Source organism: Hakea prostrata, unplaced genomic scaffold (assembly GCF_041222555.1).
Source record: "Hakea prostrata isolate BN-2017 unplaced genomic scaffold, UWA_Hpros_2 contig_72, whole genome shotgun sequence".
Taxonomy (NCBI): domain Eukaryota; kingdom Viridiplantae; phylum Streptophyta; class Magnoliopsida; order Proteales; family Proteaceae; genus Hakea; species Hakea prostrata.
This window is the reverse complement of record NW_028291191.1, coordinates 73,291-95,667: the sequence shown is the minus strand read 5'-3', so window position 1 is coordinate 95,667 and position 22,377 is coordinate 73,291. Positions and strand designations below refer to the sequence as shown.

Below are 22,377 nucleotides of genomic sequence, written 5' to 3'. Positions count from 1 at the left end.
AAGCGGGTTATAACGGGTTGTGGTTTGGGTTCGGGTCGGTGCGGGCTTTGTCACCCTTAGCCCAAATATAGCCCATTAAAGTTCGGTACGAGCCGGTTTGGGCTATAACGGGCTGGTATGGTTCGATCTTAACGGTTTAGGCTACACATTAACACCCCTAATTAGGGTCAAAATCGAGTCAAAATTTGGGATAGAACCAGGGTCAAATTAGCGTTTAAATCATAGCCAAAATCGGGATAAAAAATAGGACTAAAATTAGAGTAAAAACCAAAGCTCAAATTAGGCCTAAAATTAGGGTCAAATAATAATCTCGGGTCCGTCTTTAACCCTAATTCAATCAGGAATATTTTGGCCTTGACGCCTTAAGGTAAAAATCTTGAACCCAAGCCGTATTCGGGCTCGGGATAGGACAGAGCACGTCAGGGCCAAAATTGCACCCTTACTTTGAGGCATCGATATTCCCGACAAGAGAATTTGGCTCCTTAACTTCCCACCAACTTGGCAAGTGATGCTATTATTACTAACACAAATAGAAGAGGTAGTGTCCGTAGTGAATCGTTTCAAGCGAAACGAATTCCACTCTAAATCGAAACAGCTAAAATCAGTTCGGTTCCAGATAAAACCGGCCAATTCCCGATCCGATTAAGATCCTGGTTTAAGCAAAACGAACCTGTTAACGAGCTCTCGAAGGTGAACAGGCGATATTGAAAGCAGTTCCTGGTGAAGACGTGAAGGCTGGTTTCTGAGGTGATTGGTGTGGTGAGCTGAGCCTAGAAGCTAGAAAGTTCTCCTTTTCTCTCCTTTGGGAAACCCTTTGGGGCTTGGACATTCGCTTCAACTTCCAATTCTTATAACTCTTTACAGACCGAATACTGAACTGTCTATTGAGATATTGAAAGCAGTGATAGCATCAGTTTATTAGGAATGGCGCTTTGGATGGAGTCAGGTTCCGAACCCATAACCGATACCGAAAGGACAGATATCGATGCTATCACTGCTCTTAAGGAGTCTGCCGCTCTCGAGCTCAAGGTCTGACATTTCCTTGTTTCTTTTTCTTCTCTGGGTTCTCCAGATTCGCCTCATGAATTTAGAGATAGTTCTTAAAACCTGGCATGTTAATATTTGAATTTCAATTGGCGTCCCTTTTAGTTTCATGGGTTTCATGTATGTTTATAGTGGAGAATATGGAATTGGGAATACCATGATTGTTTGTTGTGAAGCATGGAGGTTCTTTTTTATTCACTTAATTGGTTGATTCAGTCCATGTATTGTCTTGTTTCTTCTCCATGATTGCATTATCTGTGTAGAAGAAATAGCTATACGATTCAAAACCTTTGATTTCCTATATGTAACTATGTTCTTATCTAAACTGCTACAACATAAGAGGGAATTAGTGTTCATACTCATTATAGTGATGGAAAAACACTTCTTTCTTTCTCTTTGTTTTTTTCTTTTGGTGCCAAATTCCTGCTTTACTGAAGGTATTTTTGAGAGGCTTCCCTTTGATGGCTTCCATATGAATTTTTAGAACTGAACTAGGTGAAACCTCTGGAATAATTGCCAAATGATACTGTCTGACACCGAGCTGAATTGTTCCTTTACAAATAATCTGGCATGGTATCTAGTGTCTCGTACAGAGGAGCAACAAATTGCATTTTAGGTGTAGAGCTTTTCAGTTGGCACCAAATCTCTTTGTTCCTTTATCTGTTTATTTTTGTTGGAGGGCTGTTTTTTATTGAAAACTTTCTGGAAAGTGAGAAACATGTGTTCTCTGCAGCTTGTACTTGATTGGGTGCCAGTATCCTCTAGCAGCATACTTGGTTTATGGTTCACTTAGATGCTTGAGAATCTAGGTAGACCTAAATTTTATTGGCACACTTCTTTCTTTGCTTGTCATCTTAAACCTATGCTGATGCAGGAAGAAGGTAACCGATATGTGAAGATGGGGAAGAAACACTATTCTGCAGCCATGGATTGCTATACTAGAGCAATAAATCAGAAAGCATTAAATAACACTGAGAGTTCAATTCTGTATGCAAACCGTGCCCATGTGAATCTTTTACTTGGAAACTACAGACGTGCCCTTGAAGATGCAGAAGAAGCAATCAAGCTGTGCCCTACAAATGTCAAGGTTGTAAATACATTTGTGGTTGTTTCACCCTATTGTGAAGCAATGTCTTTACACTAGAAGGAATCATATTTTTAAAATTCTGAACAAATTAATATGTGTTTATTAGGCACTTTATCGAGCTGCAAAAGCTGCCTTTTCTTTAGATCTGTTGACTGAGGCAAAATCGTTCTGCCAAATCGGACTAGAGCAGTCCCCAAGTAATGATGAGTTGAAAAAGCTGCAGGAGGAAATTGGTTTTCAAAAATCTAAATCTGAACAACATAAGGCTGAAGTATCACAGGCTGTGGCTGCTGCTAAGGTTATATCTTTTATGTCAATGGGTAGCATATTTTCCGATATTTATGAATTTTAACCTCACTGAACCTCCCTCCCCACACTTAAAAAAATGCACTTACAGGATCTTATGTCTGCCTTTGAGAGTAGAAAACTGAAGGTAGGGAAGGCGCTGTATCAAGAACTTACTGGAATACGAAAGCCAGTTCTGGATAAAAATAATATCCTTCACTGGCCAGTCCTCCTCCTTTATGCAGAGGTCATGTCCAGTGACTTTATTGAGGATTTCTGTGAGACAGACATGTTCTCTTCTCATCTTGACATGATATCCTGTCAAATTTGGGAATTCTATATCTTTATCATGCATTTTTTGAATTAAATATTTGATTGCACAAAATCATATCACATCCTTAGCTTCATACATGTTTTCAGAAAGTTCTCCTCCATTATCTTGGGATAAGGAGCACGTTTACACCCGTGATGCTGTTGAGCTGTATTATGAGGTATGCCTGATGTGTGAGTTTGATAAGCAATTTATATATTCTTTCTCTGAATTTTGTCGAGACTCGATTTGATAAAACTATGGTTTAGTAAGACCCCCCCCCCCCCAAAAAAAAAAACCGCAGGGGGGGGGGGGAAGTGCCTCAACTACTTGGTTTGAAAATAAGGGGGACACCATTTTTATCAACTCCCTAGTTAACTTATGCATGACCTCCTAGGTAATTAGGTAATTGACATGGATGGTTATTTGTGTTGATGTCTATCACTTAAAGATATAACGATGTAAACCCAATTTTAGGATTCAGTTTGTGCAAATTTTCCCTAAATTAAGGGCTGCCTAGAATCTTCCAGCAAAGAAAACTAATATTAGAGTTCTTAAGGGTTAGATAGGGGTCTTAGGAGGTTCATCCAGTCTTAGGGTAAAGGAGACTTTTTTTGAACTTAAGCCCTTGCTGTAATGTTGATCCCAGATCTGATCTTAACAGGTGGGGTTTGAAAAATAGGGCCTAGGGTTTGGGTAGGGATGGGGCTGTTGGGGTTATTCTGAAATTTCAGACTTAGTACTAATGGGTTTAGGTTTAATTGGGGGTTTCCTACTTGGAGTGGGACTCTTAGGGAAGTCAACTAGGGCTAGGATTTGGAAGGGGCAGTAGAATAGGTGTAGGGGATGCTAATCCTAAGTGGTGTTAGGGTGTGGTTAAGAGTTTATGTTGAACTATGGTTTAGGTCTATAGGTTAAAGATGAATGGCAGAAATTTAATGAAGAAGATAAAGTGCAGAATTTTCAAAAGTATTAGGGTTTTAAGTTTTAGATTTGTTGTAATTTGGAGAGATATTGCTCAAAAGGTAATTGATTCATAGGACCCAATAGGGTATTTATGGTCACAGCCTAGTTAAGTCCCAGTTTGAGTGGGAAAAGGAAATAGAGAAAAACTAAAAAACTAACTCTAGACTTATTAGGAAACGCAATCCTATTCTAATTAGAAAACTTCAGTCCATACTTTCAACACTCCCCCTCAAGTTGTTCATAGATATTTATCATGCCTAACTTGCCAATAACCTTGTTGAATACCTTCGTGCTTAAGCTCTTTATGAGCACATCAGTCAACCGCTCGTTTGAAGTAACAAAAGTGATATGAATCAACCCAGCCTCAACATTAGTCTTGTCATGATGTACTTGGGCTATGAGCTATGTTGATCGCCGACTTAGTATCCGAGTACAACTCGTATAGAAACCTACAAATCTGTCCCAACCTCCTGAAGCAACCCTTTCAGCCATAGTACCTCACAAATGCCCCGAACAATTGCCCTAAACTTGGCCTCAATCTTGGACCTCGTAACCACTATCTCTGTTTCTTGCTTCTTCAAGTCACAAGGTTACCTTCCACATACACATAATACCTAGAGGGGGACTTCCTACTGTTTGGACATCCCGCCTAGTCCGCATCTGTATATGCCTTAATCTTCAAATGTCTATGAGGTGAAATTAAAATCCCTTTTCCCCGGAGTGGCCTTTAAGTGCCTCAAGATCCGATATCTGCATCCAAGTGTGAGGAGTAGGGATCTATACTTGGCTAACAAGACTAACTATAAATGTGATGTCGGGCCTAGTGTGAGATAGATAAATCAACTGTCCCACTAATTTTTTATACCTTGTCTTTTCAATTGGTTCTCCTTCCTTTGCCTTCAAGTGTAGGTTAGGCTCAATAGGAGTCTCAAAGAGCTTACATCCCGGCACCCCAGTTTTTTCAAGAATATCTAATGTATACATCCTCCGAGATAGATATACACCACTGGCAAAATATGCCAACTCGAAACCTAGAAAATATCTAAGTTTTCCCATGTGTTTGACTCAAATTTGGTTCCCAAAAAAGTCTTCGATGCGCTACCGCTCGTGGTCACAATATCATCCACATATACTAAAAGTATATGAGAGTGGGAACCATCTCTTTTAATCAACGAGTGTGGTCTGCATTGCTTTACTTATAGCCATTAGATATCATTACCTTGTGGAACCTTCCAAACCACATTGTTGGAGATTGCTTCAAGCTATGTAAAGCCCTCTTTAGCTTGCACACTTTCCCATCAGTCTCGGTAGTAGAATACCTTGATGGTACATCCATGTGTACCTCCGCTTGGAGTTCTCCATGCAAAAAAGTATTCTTCACATCTAACTGCTGTTTTATTAACTGCACATAAAGAATAGTACGAATTGTGTTCATCTTGATAACATGAGCAAATGTCTCCCGGTAGTCAATGCCATAAGTTTGAGTGAAGTCATTGGCCATCAATCTTGCTTTGTACCTATCAACAGTCCCATTTGCTTTGTGCTTCATCACGAACACCCATTTCCACCCAACAAGATGCTTTCCTTTAGGCAAAGTCACTAAGTCCCACGTTTTGTTTTTCTTTAGAGCTTGCATTTCCTCATCCATAGCTTTCTTTCAGTTTGAGTGAGATAATGCCTCTTGTCAAGTGTTATGAACAAGTAGAGGACAAAGAGGAAATATAACTTTGAAATTCTGGGATAGGGACTGATATGAAACATAATTAGAAATAGGATGTTTGGTGCAAGTTCGAGGCTGCTTTTTTAATGCAATTGGTAAGTTCAAAGTAGGATAAAAAGAAGGGTCAAAGACAGACTCACCTGGAGGAACATATTTTTCAGGGCCGGGAACCAAAGATTTTTAGTGGCTTAGTTTAGAAGGGGTCACTCGTTGCTTCCTTTGATAAGTCTTCGGAGATCTAGTCTCTCCCTACACATCATCGACTAGTCATTCTGTTTGATCACTCCATCTTCCAAAGGAGGATCATCCGCAAGAATCTCGGGAGAAATATCGAAAGGAGAGATCAACACTTTACCTTTTCACTAAGACTCTCCCCCGAAGAAGTATAGTGGAAAAGTAAGGAATCTGTTCCTAGAACACAACATCCATAGAGACGAGGAAATGACGAGAACTAGGATGATAACACTTATACCCCATCTGTGTAGAAATATAACCCAAGAAAATGTACTTTCAAGGGTCTAACCTACCATGAATATGGTGGTTTCGGACAAAGGCAACACATCCGAAAACCCTAGGTGGCATGGTAAAGGCTGCTGTCCCTAGAAGAACATCAAGGGGACAACTTTGGGTTAAGACTCGAGAAGGCATTTGGTTATTAAGATATGCTTGTAGTAAGAATTGTGTCACCCCATAAACAAAGAGGCACGTGCATGTAAACATAAGGGAATGTGCTTAGCAGATGTTTATTCATTTGTTTGACAACCCTATTTTGAGGTGGAGTGTCGATGCAATTAGTTTGGTGTATGATGCCATGGTTTGCTAAGTATGAAAGGAATGCTCCACCCAAGTACTCGGTTCCTTTATCCGTACGAAGGATTTTAATTGTCGCCCCAAACCCGAGTCCTAACCACATTATGAAAATTTTGAAAACACAAGAAAACGTCACTTTTTTGGTGAAGTAAGCAAACCTGTGGTCCTAGTGCAACAATGAATAAAGGTAACAAACCATCTATGACCAAATAAAGACATGGTCCAAGAAGGAACCCACACATCGGGAATGAATGATTGAAAAATGAATTTTACTATAATGATCCGAAATAGGGTAAACATGCCTGGTTTGTTTGGCCAAAATATAGGCCTCACAATAAATATCATTCAAATTACATCTTTTAATCGGATCATGAAATAACTTGGACAAAATATGTAAAGGAACATGGCTAAGATGATGATGCCACTGCAATAAGGTAAAATGTGCAAGAGAGGTGGAACTAGAGGTTGCAAAAAGAGTTGATGGGGCCCCGTCCAACAAGTAGAGGCCCCCATTCTGTCTAACACTGTCAATTGTCTGTTTCGTTTCCAAGTCCTGAAACACACAATAAGAAGGAAAAAATGTTATTTTGCGAGTTCATATCATCGAGTAAGGCTGCTAATAAATGAAAGATTAGCCGAAAACTTAGGAACATGCTAGACATTAGATAGGGTAAAAGAAGGCAAACAGATAATGGATCCCTTCCCGAGAGATAGGTGAGAGAGACCCATCAGCCATTCAAACTTCTTGAGCAAAAGGAACAGGCGAATAAGTATGGAACAGAGTAGACAAGCTCAGTCATATAGTCGGTTGCCTTAGAGTCGATTATCCAGGAGGGATAAATCAAATTGACATTGTGACAACCAAAAATACTCTGTAGGGAATTGTGAATCAGCAGAGGGAACAATTGCAGAAGCTACACTCACACTGGAAGTCGGTATTGGAGAAGATGAGTCAAGTCTGGACATTAACTGACAAAGGTGTTGGAGCTCATCTGAGGAAAGAGGTGCTGAAGTACTTAGGGTGTCAAAACTGGCTTGATTTGCAGATGTTTGATTGCTGCCCCTATTTTCATTCCTACCTCTTCTACGGGAATTTGCTAGACGTCTGTGCAACTTCTAACACTTGTCTTTTATGTGATGCTCTTTTCCATAATACTCACCCTTTACTTAAGGGCTAAAATCTCTAGAACTAGATTTATTATTGCCGAACCAGCCACTAATGCAGTTCTCTCGGATGTTTGAGTGTGTACCATAGCTTTCCGTCGACTGTCCTTTATATCTACCATGGCATAGGCTTGATTAAAATAATGAAAAGGCTCTCTAGAAAGGATCTGTCCGCGAATTTGATCAAATTTTATATTCAATCCTACCAAAAAATCATAAACTCTTTGCTTGTCTTCCCATTGTTGGTAGGTAATAGCATCTTCAACATTCTTCGGTGTAAACTTCACATAGAAATCTAAAGTCCGGTAATATCCCGGAAGAGTGTTATAGTCTTGAGAAGAGTAAGGTCTTTCTACTTTGCAACCGATTGATTTTTCATTTAATTTCAAAGCACTTGTGCATCATTGCCTACTTTAGAGTATGTGTTCTTAGCACCTTTCCAAATAGTTCCCGCATTAGGAAGGGGGAGATAATTCTCTGCTATGATTTAATACAACTAATGAGAAAATCCATAACCAAGCATTCATCTTTGTACCATTTGGAAAGTTTCTGAGACTAGGTGTAGAAGGTTTAGTTGAAGTCCCATCAAGATGGCCAGGTTGACCATGAGCACCAACAACAAAGGAAATTAAATGAGACCATCTAAGATAATTTGTTCCATTGAGTTTCACAATGGTCATTTGAAGTGGAGAAAACTCACAATCCCTATGAATGGAAGACAAGGGAGACTCTTTAGATGTACCAGATAAAAAAGATGTGGGATCAACCATCATAGGAAGAAATCACTCAAATTTACAACAGCTCCCTAGAACCATTCAAATTTACCAACAGAGCCCTAAAACTATTTGAATTTACGGAAGCCCTTGATAATATCTGAATTTACAACCAGATTACCCAAAACTATTTGAATGCACACAAAAGTCCTTGCTAATATCTGAATTTACAAAAAGATCCTTGGAACTATTTGAATTTGCCAAAACAACCCCCTTGACTTATTCGAATTTGCAAAAATAGCCCCGGAACTAGACACAGTAAACGGATCATATTCGCTCGGATACACCGAAGATCCGAATCCGAATCCAAATTAGGCAAAAAATTAGAGAAGGCATCCGAATTCGAATCCGAAACTTTATCGGATATCCAATAATAATCCAATCGATGAACTATCCGATTATTGATTGATAATGTCACTTTTTTATATTTTTATTATAAATTTCTAATTTCCGATTACCAAATACCGGTTTCCGAATTCGATTACCAAGTATCCGAATCCGATTATCTTCCAATTTTTAAGGAAGAACCGTTAAATACTTTACTCTATCCGGATATTATCCGATCCGATAAACAATTATCCGAATCCGAATCTGGTTGCTTAGCGGACGGATGTGGATATTTTCCGGTAAGAAAAATTCCGGATACGGATACCCTTAAATGAATACGAATGCGAATTCGAGGATGAAGCGGATTTCGGGTATCCATTTATAGGTCTACTTGGAACTATTCAAATTTACAAAACAAGCCCCGTGAACTCATAAAATCTTAGGTGCTACTTGCGATGCACCTAGAGCCATTCTTAAGAATTGTTGAAGGCTCGAAAGACATCCGGAGGGTTTGAATATGATAGGCGGCGGGTTTAGAAGGCTATTTGGGTGAAAAAAGGTTTTTAACCACCTGTCGTAGGCTGAAGGACAAACAAAGAATATTTTCTATTTTAGTTTTTGGAGTTAATATCATCCTTGAGGAGTTGCAAGAAGTAGACAACACTCCTAGGAATGCCCGTGGGTAGGTTGGGAACTAAAAAGGCTGGCAATGGCCCTAGGAGAGTCGAGAAAGTTGCAGCGACTCTTCTAGGGTCAATCGCTGGGTTTAAAATAAAGGTACTGAAGTTCGACTGGGTGGAATGGTTGTACAAGGGTATGTGATGGTGTTTATGGGTGAATAAGATCTGTTGGAGGGGTCGATAGAGATAGGAATGGAGTTATAGAGGTGAGAGATGGTAGCTGAAGCTATTCTAGTTTTTTGAAACCCTGTGATGGCCTTGCAATGGGGTGTTGGTGCCTCAAGTCGAACATGGCTCTAATACTATGTTGTAATTTGGAGAGCTATTGCTCAAATGGTAATTGATTCATAGGCCTCAATAGGGTATTTATAGTTACAATCTAGTTAAGTCCCACTCGAGTGGGGAAAGTAAATAGAAAAAATCTAAAAAACTAACTAGAATTACTAGGAAATGGAATCCTATTCTAATTAGAAAACCTCTGTCCATACTTTCAACAAGATGGAATCAATAGTAGGAATGAGATGAGCTGTGACATGTGATCGAATTAGGAGGGAAAGGGGAGGCAAGGGGGGGGGGGGGGGATTAGGGACCTAATAGGGGAGGGATGCTACTGCTGCCACAGGGAAAAAGAGATAAAGAGGGAGATCCAAATGGATTGGAAAAGGGGGGTGGGGTTGTTGCAGGGTAAGGAAGGGGTAGGGGATGGCCTAGGGGATAGCGCAGGGGTGGTGGAAGGGTGCAGGAGTGTTGTGGGGATGGGGCAGGCTGCTGCCAAGTCTTGGCAGCAAATGGGGAGGGGGAATAGCGCTCCACAGGGACAGGGGAAGGGGCTGGGATTGTTTTACTTGCTTGGATGCCTGAAGAACGCTTGCTGGAAATTTTGAATGGTGATGAATATTGAAGATTTAATAAAATCGGTTGAGATGCCCTCAACTGGAACCCGATCCTCAACTCAATAACTTTTCATTCAATATTCAGACTTAACTTACAAAGAAAGAGCAGACCGTAATTTATAGCCCACTAAAAGGCTCTGACACTAAGTGGGGTTCCTTTATACATTGGGATCCAACCACGTAATCTCAACCATTGAAATAAAACCAAAACATCTAAGGGTCCTTAATGGATACATGCTGAAATAAAAGTCTAAATAACTTACAGACTCTACTGAGCACATGCTAAATTCTTATTTAATTAAAACTCTAATTGTCACATGTGCTAAAAGTTTTTTTTTTGGGGGGATAACTACATGTGCTAGAGTTGTAAGGAACTAAGGACTCAACTTCTAACTCAACTGCCCACTTAAAACAAACTCCCTTAACCAAATTGGACTCTAGAATTAAACTGGAATTAAATTTCAGCAACTTATTAGGGCTGAAAATGCCCAAAATACACCCTCCCAGGGGATTCAGCCGGCCTTAGGAAGCTTCAAAGCCATTTTGTGGTCCTCACTTGGGGATTTGGCCGAGGGTTAACAATGCGTTCACATCAGTTCTCCTCCTCTTGAAGACATTCATCCTCGATGAATGGTTGATCTCTGCTGGAACTTTGGGTGTTGTTGAGATTGTCTTTACGCTGGGCCTCTGTGGAGCTCTATTGGACTAGGTCATCATGATTGGTTGGATCTGATTAGGACTTTGTTGACTGGTGTGCATGGCTTGTCTCTTCTTGGCATCTTCACCTATATTCAAGGGTAGGAGTATGATCTTCTGTCCTTCATGCTCGAAGATGCACTTGTTCTCTCAGCAAGTGATAGTTGCATCTTTATCATAGAGCCATAGCTTACATAGGCTGATGTCAGCCATCTTCATGGGGATGGTATTGCACCAGATTTCATTAGAATAGGAGTGTGTAGTGACTAGGATGAGGCATTTAGTAACCATGTCCAACCTGGAATTATTAAGTGGAGCTACTTTGTAGGGTTTGGGATGGTTCTCTGGTGTGCGTTCTGTCTTCTGTTTGAAATTTTCTGTCATTGCATTCACCTACTGCCAGTGTCCATGATGGCTAGTGCAATGAGTCCTCGTGCTCTAAGTCTTGTATGGATGATAGAGTTCCTCTTTTAGTCTTCTTGAGTGGTAGTTTCTAGGATTTTAAAAACCAGATTGAGCTAGGTTTTTGGATCAACCTTATCTGCACTGTCCTCTACCTCCTCAAACTCTAGTGTTGGACATCTATGGGCCTCTTGAAAAGTTGGATTTGTCTGGGGTACCTCTAGGACTGCAAGTCCTCCTCTTAGGACAATCTTTAGCGAAGTGCCCTCTTTCATGGCAATTAAAACACTCACCATGATTATTGCTGAAGATGGGCCCACGATTTTTTATTCTAATAGGATTTGTTACCTTAGGTTACAACTTTAGTGGCCTGTAGGATTTGGTGGTGGGTGTCTCTCCTGTAATCTTGACTGCCTTGCTTCTTTTGGCCCAAGAGGGACTCTACATGGAGGGCTTTATCGAATGGGTCTCTTAGATGTACTCTATAACTCCCAAGGTTAACTAGATGACTTTAGACCAAGTTTGAATCGGGTCATGGTCTGGTGCTGCTTTCTTTGGTGCCTGTTCTGGAAGCTAGGGGATCAAACTGCTCGATGTAGTCAACAACAAACATCGTACCTTGCTTGAGCATATGGAACTATTTTGCTTTGGAAGGTACTAATTCGTAAGTTCTTTCCGCATCCAGTGCGATGTAGTGTGTTCTCAGCCTTCGTAATAGAGTTCCACTGATCTCTGGCGGCTCCAACAAGCTTGGTCTTGGCTAGCCACATTTTTCTATCCTCAGAAAGATTGTACCAATGCCAGTAATCATCTAGGGCTGCCCTCTAGTAATGGAAAACTTGTGGATCAAGAGATCCCTTGAACTCCTTCAGTTTTAACTTTGTGATGCATCCAGCCCCCAGGCAGCCTCAAAAGAGCCTGGAAGGGGTCCAAGTCCATCTGAAATAGGGCCCAAACTAAGGGGGGCTGAATCTAACCAGGGGCAAAATGGTCATTTTCTCCCCTAGAATCGAGTCTATTTAGTCTTGTTAGTTCAGAATTATTTCTGATTTTTGGTTTTATTTCCTAAATTGGAGTCTTAGTTATTTAAGTGTTGTTTCCTTTTATTAAGAGTCTTTTGAGTTGTAAATTAGGAAAGAGTTATTTCCTAATAAGAAATCCTAATTTTTAGGTGCTAGTCTAGTAAGTTTGGATTGCTTAGCAACCAAGTTTCCTTATTTGAGTCCAAGTCCTTTGTCTTAGGCTATAAATTGCCTTTCTAGTGTAAGCTATTTTCAGATTTGGTGGATTGAATGAATTGAGTTTTGAGAATAGACTAGTGTAGTCATGGGATCCCCGGGAGGGTGACCTGCGGCTGGGTTTGAAGCTCTTATCTTTTTCAATTATGAGATTTCAGCATATTTTTCAAGCATTCTCCTGCAACTCCAAGCAAGCATCCATTCAGAAGTTAGTTCAAATCATCCCCAACATCCTCAGCCCTTACCCTTAGTTTCAGCCCCACCCTAGCCCTACCAAAGCAGCTGCAGGCCTTCTTCTTCTTCCCCCCGTTTTCAGTCATATCCCCACTAGGATTCCCTCAACCCCAGCCCTGAAACCACCCATTATACCTTCATTAGGACCACCCAAGCCTATAGAAACTATTCATAATCTTAAAACTCTCAAAGCAGCCCTAATTTTGATCTTCAGAATTTCTGCACTTTGTCTTCTTCCTTGAGAAGAGTTGCAGAATTTTTGAAGTTTCCAAGAAAACCCTAACCTTTCCAAACTTAATTCCCTTTCTCTAAAACAGTTTCTAACTTACAGATAAGTAGTATTACTAATAAAGAATTATAGAAACAGCAACCCTAGCCCCTTCCCAACCCTAGCTGAAACCCTAGATTTCAAAATTCAAATTTGACACTTAAAAACCACCAAACTTCAGTTCTATTTACCCATTTCTAACCAACAACTGAAGCCTCGAGAAACCCTAGATGAGTGCTGGTTCCATTCTAGGATATCCTAATTATCTAACCCAAAACCTGGGTTTACATCACTTTACTTTGCTTTAGTTTGCGCCTCTACTTTGTTTTTAGCCTCCATTGAAGTAGGCTCTCAAGTACTTGTCTAGTGATGGTTGTCCTGCTTGTGTCCTCCTTTGTTGCCCAGCATTGTTTCTCATAATGCTTAAAAACATGGTTTTCATACTTGGTTCCTTAGTGTGGCCATTTTTGTCTCTGGATTGCCTAGGGTGATGGGGATTTGGTTCATATTGTCTATACCTTCTTGCACCACTTTCTCCTTCTCATGGTTCACATGCACTTGTGAGTTCAGTCTAGGTGCTGGTGGTGGTGTCTGTATGGGATTTCCAGTTCTGTCCTGTTCTAGATTGGTAACCTATGCATTCATCCTATCATCTGTGTAGTTTTTTTGGGTTCAACTATCATCTGTGTACGTATCTCTTGTTAGGCTTTCAAAAGTTGCTTGAACTGCGTATTGATGCCTGGCTCATCTATGATGACTCTAGTGTTTGCTGGCAACTACAACTTTGATACCAATTGATGTAAACCCAGTTTTAGGGCTAGGTTTTGTGTGGATTGTCCCTAAAATTGAGGTCTGCCCAGAATATTCCAGCAGAGAGAACTAATATTATAGGGTGGTAAGGGTGGGTTTCAGTGTTCTCAAGGGTTAGAGAGGGATCTTAGACGGTTCGGCTAGGGTTTGGGTAAAAGGGGAGAGGTTTTCTTGAACTTGAACCCTTCCTGTGTAGTTGATTTCAGATTTGATCTTAACTGGTGGGGTCTGGAAAATAGGGCCTAGGGTTTCAGTTAGCAGAGGGATGGGGTCGTAGGTGTTATTTTGTAATTTCATACTTAGTAGTTAGTACTAATGGGTTTAGGTTTAGTTGAGGTTTCCTACTTGGGTGGGACTCTTAGGGAAGTCAACTAGGGTTAGTATTTGGAAGGGGAAGTAGAATAGGTTTAGGAAATGGTAGTCCTGAGTGATGCTTAAGAATTTATATTGAACTAGTGTTTAGGTTTAGAGGTTGAAGATGAGTTGCAGAAACTTAATGAAGAAGATGAAGTGCAGAACTTTCAGAAGTATTAGGGTTTTAGGTTTCAGATGGAATTAAGAGTAGGAATGGGATGAGGGTTGCTATGTGATCCAATTAGGAGGGAAAGGGGAGGCAGGGGGGGTGATTGGGGACCTAATAGGGGAGGGATCTTACTGATGCTGCAGGGAAGAAGAGACAGGCCGAATGGGTTGGAGAAGGGAGGGGGTTTCGGCATGTCGCAGTGTAGGGAAGGGGTAGGGGAGGGCCTAGGGTATATCGCTGAGGGGTGGGGGTGTGGGGGAAGGGTGTAGCATTGTCATGGGGGGTGGCGCAGGCTGCTGCCAGGTCTCAGCAGAAAAGGACAAGGAATAGGGCTGCAAAGGGGCAGGGGAGGGGCTGTGAGTGAAGGGGCAGGGGTGGGGCAGTCTTGCGTGCGTAGGGTAGAGAGTGGAAGGGGCTGGGATTGTTTTATTTACTTGGATGCCTGAAGAACCCTTGCTGGAAAATTTGAATGGTGCTGAATATTGAAGAAAAACTTTACTGAATTCCACCAAGGCCCCCTTAACAGGAACTCCTGCTGAACTAAATAACTTTTCATTCAATTATTGGACTTGACTTGCAAAGAAAAAATAGGCCTTAATTTATAGCCCATTAAAAATCTCTTAACCCTAAGTGGGATTCCTTCATAGATTAGGATCTCACCACATAATCTCAAGTCTCAACCGTTGAAATAAAATCAAAACACCTGAGGGTCCCTAACAAAAATGTGCTGAAATAAAAGTTTAAATAACTTAAAACTCTAATAAGCACATGCTAAATTCTTATTCAATTAAAACTCTAATTGTCACATGTGCTAGAGTTTTAAGGAACTAAGTGCTAGAGTTGTAAGGAACTAAGGACTCGACTTCTAACTCAACTACCCACTCAAAACAAACTTCCTAACCGTTGGGGCTCTATAATTACTGGAATTGAATTCCAGCAACTAAGGGCTCCGAGTGCCCAAAATACCTCCTAGAGGGTTCGGCCAGCCTAGTGAGGCTTCTTAGAGCCATTTGTGGACCCCACTTAGGGTTTTTGCCAAGGTCAGAATCGTGTTCACATCATATAATGCCTGGATTTTGCTTCTATTGATGTTCAATCGTGATAAGTTATGTGACCTTGACCAACTAAGGAGAGTGCTCACGTCAGGAGGAAGTTTCAATTGATTTTCATGTCTAGGCACTTAATTTATTATTGAAAGGATTCATGGTATATTTTGTTCAACCTTAACAGTACTTTGGTTTCCCCCCCCCCCGAAAAAAAAAAGGGGGGTTTATACTTAAGAGATATACCTTTTAGGTAGTTTATTCTTTCATTATATGCCTTCTATTGTCATGGTGCATTTATCGAGGACACTTTTTCTGATATGACACTAAAAGCACTTTTGCTTTACATCAGATCAATTGGTCTTCTTCGAGAGGATAGGCCATTTTATGATTGTATAAGCTATTTTTGAATAGTGAAGGATAAAATTTAACCAGAAAATAATGGAAAAGACTTCCTTTTTGTAGGCAGTTACAAGGTTTGAAAAAACCAGTCTACATAGCAGTAGATCCTCGTAAATGGTTCTTTTATACTTTAAAGTGATCCCCAATACATGAATCGACCCTTACCACCTTCGCTTCTTCATTTTAGGGTTCCTCTGAAAATTGTTTTGGGGTGAACCTTCAAATATGTGCATTGGTCAAGGTTTTGGGCATCTCTTCGCCTTCCACTGCGTCTAAGAGTTCCTTTAGAAGTGACATGGTAAACTATTTTTGACTGGCATTATGCCCGCCAGTTTGGTTTGTCGTATAGGACTCATGGAGGACTCATGAAGTTGGGTTGTCTCACTCATGGTAGTTAGTCCTTATCGTGAGAGAGCTCTATTCTTAGTTTTTGGTGGACGTGTTTAGGTTGCTTTCCTTTTCTAGTAGTTTCTATGTTTCAGTTTCCTAGTCTGATTGTAATTTTATGGCTTATTATAAATAAAAGACTCTGCCATCAATAGAACACACTCAATTTGTCGCTGTGTTGGGGCACTTTTCCTCTGCCATCTTTCTCTTGGTCTGTTGCTTCTTCATAGTTTTAAAATTCTATCATGAGTTTGACTTCTCATACCATGTAAATACCAAACCCTCTTAATGTTTGATTCATCAGGTAGATTCAAGAGTTCCTCTGACAAAGAATAAGGTTCTTCGATATCTCTTGGAGGGAACTGCAGGTGCTCTTGTCGAAGGAATCTTTGACGAAGAGAATGAAGAACAAGAATCAAAATGTGGTGCATCTTCAGGTGACACTTCTTACCGAGCCTTAACTTACACACCCAATTGACAACAACTGCATGATTATCTTTCACCTTCCATATATTTTGAGAACAATGACATGGATGTTTCAGTATAACTTGGAGATTGTGCAAGCTTTTCCTTTGGGTGTGGGGAGGCGGGGAGACTGATTTAGTGATACACATGCCCCTCTCCTCACCCTCCCCCTTTTTTCGGGGGAGTAGAGGAAAATTCTATTGAGATGACCATCACTGCTCTTGAGTCCCTATATATCGCTCAGTAGAATTAACGTCCATGTCAAGAAACATTTTGTTATTTTCTATGTGAACTATTGGTGTTTCACAAGAGCAGAGAATGACTTGATAAAAAGGCCACACCCAGCACACAAAACTCCCATGTTTAGCAGGGTTTGGGAGGATCAAATACAGTCTTACCCCTGCTTATAGAGAGGCTATTTCCACTTTAACCCATGGCTAAACATTCAGCAATGGAGCACTTGACCAAGGTGCCAAGCGCGGTTTTCTATTCATATTCGTAATCTTAGAATCGTATCTTGTATCTTGTATGATGTATTATTATTATTATTATTTTGACTAGGACATGTCTAGGATTTGGGTTCACTTGAACACCACTGGCAGAGCATTCTTTTGCTTGGGTTAGATAAGGGTTTTGGCAAGTCAACAAGATCTCTTAATTCATCAAAAGAGGCAATATCCACTTGCTAAAACAGCTAAAGATAACCATCGCTGCTCATGTTAACCATTGAAAACACCCCTATCTCCAGCAAAAAGAAAATCCTAGACATAATGACAGGAACAAAAGCCCCAAACCTAAAATGAAAAATCCTACTGCTGCTATCATTCTTCTGCCACAATTTCCAAGAACAGACAAAAAGATGATAAGAATGAAATAATTCAATAAGAACGACAGTTATGGCCGAACCCGGTACATCTAACTTGAAACTGATATACATTTGGCATGGTAAGCCACTCAAGTTAGTGTAATGATTAGGTGGGGTTAGCATGGGATCCTCAACTTTCTGGCTCTGGTTTGGGTTGGCCCTGATCCACTGCATCGAGGTTGTTTCGCTCTGATATGGATGCACTTGACTGCCATCTCATCTTTCTGTTCCCAGGAAACTATATTCTCCTAATTGAAACACAAACTACTCTTTATATGCTTACAAGGTTTTTAAGCTTTAACATTAGATGCAGCCTTCTAAAAGTTCAATAGAACCTTTTGTACTGTACCTGCCAAATGTGGGTGAAATTGCAAAAGAATAGGCCCAGTTGGGTTCTCTGATGAATGGTACAATAGTGAATGATGTAGCCCTAGATTAAGTAGGCTCAACTAGGGGCCAGTCTTCCAGGATTTCAATTCAGAAGGTTGGGATTTTAGAGTTGTAGGGTTTTAGGGTCTTGGATATACTCAAGAATATAGGTCATTGATGTGAAGACAGCTTGGACCCTTGGTCAAAACCCTAAGTGGGGTCCACAAGAAGGCTCTAAAAGCTCCCCTAGGCTGGCCAAGCAGTTTCTTTAGGAAATTGGTTTTGAGTTAGTTATTGAGTCTTTGGTTGTTTTAAACTCTAGCACATGTGGCAATTGGAGTTTTAATTAAAATAGAATTTAAGCATGTGCTTATTAAAGTTAAAGTTCTATTTCAGCATGTGTCCATTAAGGACATTTAGATGTTCAGATTTTATTTCAATGGTCAAGATTTTGTGATGGGATTTTAATCTATATTGGAATCCCACTTAGAGTCTAGCTTTTTTTTATTAGGCTATAAATAGCCAATTCTTTCTTTGTAATTTCTCAAGTCTAATTGAATAAAATTAAGAGCAAATTTCAAATTTCTCAAGTCTAATTGGATTAGTGTTTTTATTCTGAGGTTTATTCTTTTTTGGGTTGGCCCTGTTTCCTGTTATCCATCCATTCTCTCTTAAATGTTGTATCATTTTCTCCTCCATTAAGTGACATTGACTGATTCTTTGGGGGCTGTTTTGGATGTTGAACACGATGAAACCACAAAGAATCAAATTAATTAATCTGCAACTAGAGGAAAAAAAGAGGTTAGAATACTAAAATTTCATTCCTTAGATTAAGGTTTTGATTTTTTTTTCTCTTTTGAATTTTTTTGTAACCTTGTCGTAGCGCAAGGCAAGGAGAAAATCCTCTATCCTTCTTCAAAAATCCTCTCTTTTAGGGTGAAACGTACAAACACGACCATAGGAAGATGAGAATGGAAGTGACGTTGAGGAGAACGACGACTTGAAGTTGACCGAGACGTGCCTTTGTTCTTGTACATTTAGGGTTTTGTTTGATCGGTGAAGATGTGGGTTTATATTTTGTAAATTTAAAAAGCTTAGGGGTGAATAATTGTAATTATAAGAACTTCTTAAATTTAAAAACTGAAGGAATAAATCCTAACCCATTGATTATGTTGTTGGACACGTGTCATATTATTATGCCTATGTGGACAATATCGGTGCAAATGCGAACAAAAATCCCCAAGACCCAATGTCTCACAAATACTGTAATTTTGGAGCAAATTGCACCGGCACCCCAAAATGGAGGCCTTAAAGCAGTAACACCCCACTTTATGTTTGAAAAACACAGACGCCCCAAAATTGGATTTTTGTTGAACACATTAGTCCAATTTGGCGTAATTTAATTACATTAGTGGTAATTGATTTAGGGTTTCAATGTCTATTTTTCTTTATGAAAACTTTATTTTATGCTGGCAAGCCTTGGCACAATGGTTTAGTTACATATTACAACATTTTTGGTTGTCAGTTCTAAACTTGAAAACATCATCTCCTGTGAAGCAGGGGAAAGACTGCATACATTTTCCCTGCAGCGGGAGTCATGCTCTGGGATTCTGCTCCCTTCCCTCCTCCCCAACCCCCTCCCCTTTTTTTTAATGATGCTCATTTTGGCAGTCCCAACAACAGTTCATTATTGTAATCAACTTTCTTACATGGCTGCAATGCCATGCCATTAGTCGGTGGGTATGTATGTGTGTATTTCATTGCAACTGTTAATTTTCAGTCTTTGCATGATCATCTGCTGCGGAGGCCCCCAATTTTATTTTATTTTTTAATTTGATTTTCTTTTATTTATTTGTAGTTTTTGAAGCTGGTTGTTTTGTATAAGATTTGAAGTGCTGTAATGTTTAACTAGTTAGTATACAATGCAATTCCTCAGGTAAAGGCCATAAATGGGTCAAGGTAGAAGAAAGAAAAACACTTCACAGTGTCCTAATGCAACCAGATTTCATTATCCCAGGAATCCCAGGTTTGTGTTTCCTGCCAAATTAACCGTTCATTGTCATGCTGAACATTCCTTGCTATTCGTCATTCCACTACCCATAATTTACTTGCTGTTCTACCTGTACATGTACTAGTGGTAATTTCATTAGTTATGTCTTTTTTGTCAATATTACAGTATTCTATGTTGTTTCAAGACGCTCCAACTTCTATCGGAAGTTCAAATCTGGGAACTGGACTTTACCATGATTTTATAGGAGCAGCAGCACAAGTGCAATCGACATGGCTTCATCATGTGAGTTGCAATCTCAGATTCATTAATTGTTGGTTTCAAAATGGTCCCCAATAATATCTAAGTTTCCCATGTTAACTGGATGGATGTAAACGAATTTACCATGTAAGCAAGAGAGTGATGAAAGTATCAGACAACAGAGCTTGCTCAACAAATATTGGTGCATACTGGAGATACTGAGCTTGTGATGGAATTTTTTTCCTTCCATTGACCAGGCATTCGTTCTGTAATATCTTAATGGTATCATATTGTCTTTAATTATCTATCGACAGCGAGTTTGGGAAAATCGAAATCAGGTATCCGTTGGCCTCCTGTTAGCTGCGGCTTGATTATTAAGATGTCGTATTAAGATGCGAGTGCAACCTCTGTAATGAAGATGAAGCCATCCCATGATGATAGATTTAGTTTCACTTCCACTGCATCTCTTCGACATTCAAAAGATGTTTTCCCAAGTTTTGAAGTCTGACATATGATTGATATAAACTTGTGAATTTTCTGTCCAGGATCAAAATGATCTTATTATCATTGTTTCGTTTTTGGGGTAAGATCTTATTGTCATTTCACAGGGCACAAATTTGAGACAAATTTAGAATTCTTCCCCACAAGGGTGCTTAATTTTTTATCCAGAGAACCCTATTTTTTTTAGCAGTTGTGAAAAGTAATAAATGAGACGGGCTCAACTTTTATTGTCAACCAGATGTACCCAATCCATGTTTAAATAAGGACCTGTTTGCAACGAAGGGTGAAACCATACTTGAGTCGGATCTAATCTTAATTAAGGAAAGATTTTTGAGGCGTATGAGTATTATGGAAGTCATTGCTTGTTCAGCAAATTCCCGATATTGGTACTTCAAAATTTGATTAAGTTTATACTCTCGTTGAAACTTTTTAATATTACTAATGTTCTATAACAAAAGAGTATACAAAAAGCAGAGTTGTTCTACTAGTAACTAGTTGAAACCAACACTCTTAGTGAATAGGTCGTGGATTCGACTCTCTCTGAGGCATATTAATATATCCCCATCCCCCCGGCTTAATAAAGTCCTTTTGTACCAAAAAAAAAAAAAAAAGTAATATCTTCTCACTCTTTTTCTTATAAGATAATTATGCTTTTGACTTATTAAATCACCTCTCGTGCCTTTGTCTTCATAAACTTTTTAATATTATAATGGAAGCACAAATTCAAGCTGCTTATATTAAATTAGTCATCTCACATGTGTCACTTAAGATTCTATGTCGAATAAGACTAAGAGTGTTTGCGTGTTGAAAAAAAGAGAGGCTTTTGTGGCCATTATAAAGGTTTTCCATCTCATGGAGTTTGAACGTTTTTCACCCTTAATGATTCTTCGAGGTCATTGCTTTCTATCTATGTTATAAAAAAATAAAAAATAAAAAAAAAACCTTGGTGGGCCATTCTAAATGTTTTCCATCTGATTGAGTTTGAATACTTTTCACCCTTAATAATTCTTGGAAATCATTACTTTTTAATTGTATTATAAAAGAAAAAGGGCTTTGGTGGGCCATTCTACATGTTTTCCATCTGGTGGAATTTGAATGCTTTTCATCCTTAAAAGATTAAAATAAACCATTACTTTCTAACCCATTAGACCCGTTATGCATCGGTGAGCAGCACTTTTGAATCTTTCACCAAATTGACAAGTCTTTGAAACACAAAGTCAATTTGCATTGTTTATGTGTATTGGAAAGGAACGTAGCAACTTCTATGACGCAGCTGTTATAGAAAAATTAAAGAGGGGTTCCTATTAGTTTTGGAAGAATAATAAAGTTTATGTTTTGTGGGTGACTCACCTCAAAGCCAAGCCCAAATGGGTAATCTATAATCTGTTTTGAATGAAACCCAAAATTAATTTTCACTGTTTATGTATAAAGCTGCGTTTGTTTGCAAATGTGGGGTAGGAAAAAAGGGGTGGGAAAAAAAAACATGTGGGTCCCATGTATAGTGGGGTGAGTGAGAAGGAAAAGGAAAGGAAAGGGTTTTGTGGAAAAGTGATAGGGGTGGGTCCCACTTTTTACTTTTCCCAACTTTCCCACAAAGTCCCACAAAATATGTGGGGTTTTAAAATAGTATGGGGTGGGAAAGTTGGGCGCCACATCAATGTTGTTTCCTTGATTCAAAAAAACTTGTCTCCCACTTTCCCACCCCAAGCAACCAAATAATCTACCATTTTGGGATTTAAAGGAAAAGTAAGAAATCTACACTTTTTTCAAGAATTTTCCCACCCCACCTTTATTCCAACAAACAAACGCAGCTTTAATGGAAAGGAACCCTGCGAGTCTATATAAAAAACTGAAAAAGAGTTGCTGG

The 22,377-nt window shown here is 39.5% G+C and overlaps 1 protein-coding gene across 1 annotated transcript; it reads left to right on the top strand.

Annotated features, from left to right (window-relative positions):
• The first annotated feature begins 543 nt into the window (after positions 1–543).
• LOC148998998 (uncharacterized) lies at positions 544–20,790 on the top strand. The gene is made up of 9 exons (XM_089141548.1): positions 544–759; positions 923–1,029; positions 1,919–2,131; positions 2,238–2,429; positions 2,529–2,731; positions 2,829–2,907; positions 16,367–16,499; positions 19,698–19,787; positions 19,938–20,790. The coding sequence occupies exons 2-9, from the start codon at positions 925–927 to the stop codon at positions 20,006–20,008; spliced, it is 1,086 nt and encodes a 361-aa protein (XP_088997674.1). The 5' UTR covers positions 544–759; positions 923–924; the 3' UTR covers positions 20,009–20,790.
• Positions 20,791–22,377: the final 1,587 nt, after the last annotated feature.

Coding starts and splice junctions, on each gene's coding strand:
- LOC148998998 (XM_089141548.1), top strand. CDS start 925: ATGGCGCTTTGGATGGAGTCAGGTTCCGAACCCATAACCGATACCGAA. Junction 2,430..2,528: donor AGGCTGTGGCTGCTGCTAAG/GTTATATCTTTT, acceptor ATGCACTTACAG/GATCTTATGTCTGCCTTTGA. Junction 2,908..16,366: donor CTGTTGAGCTGTATTATGAG/GTATGCCTGATG, acceptor TTGATTCATCAG/GTAGATTCAAGAGTTCCTCT.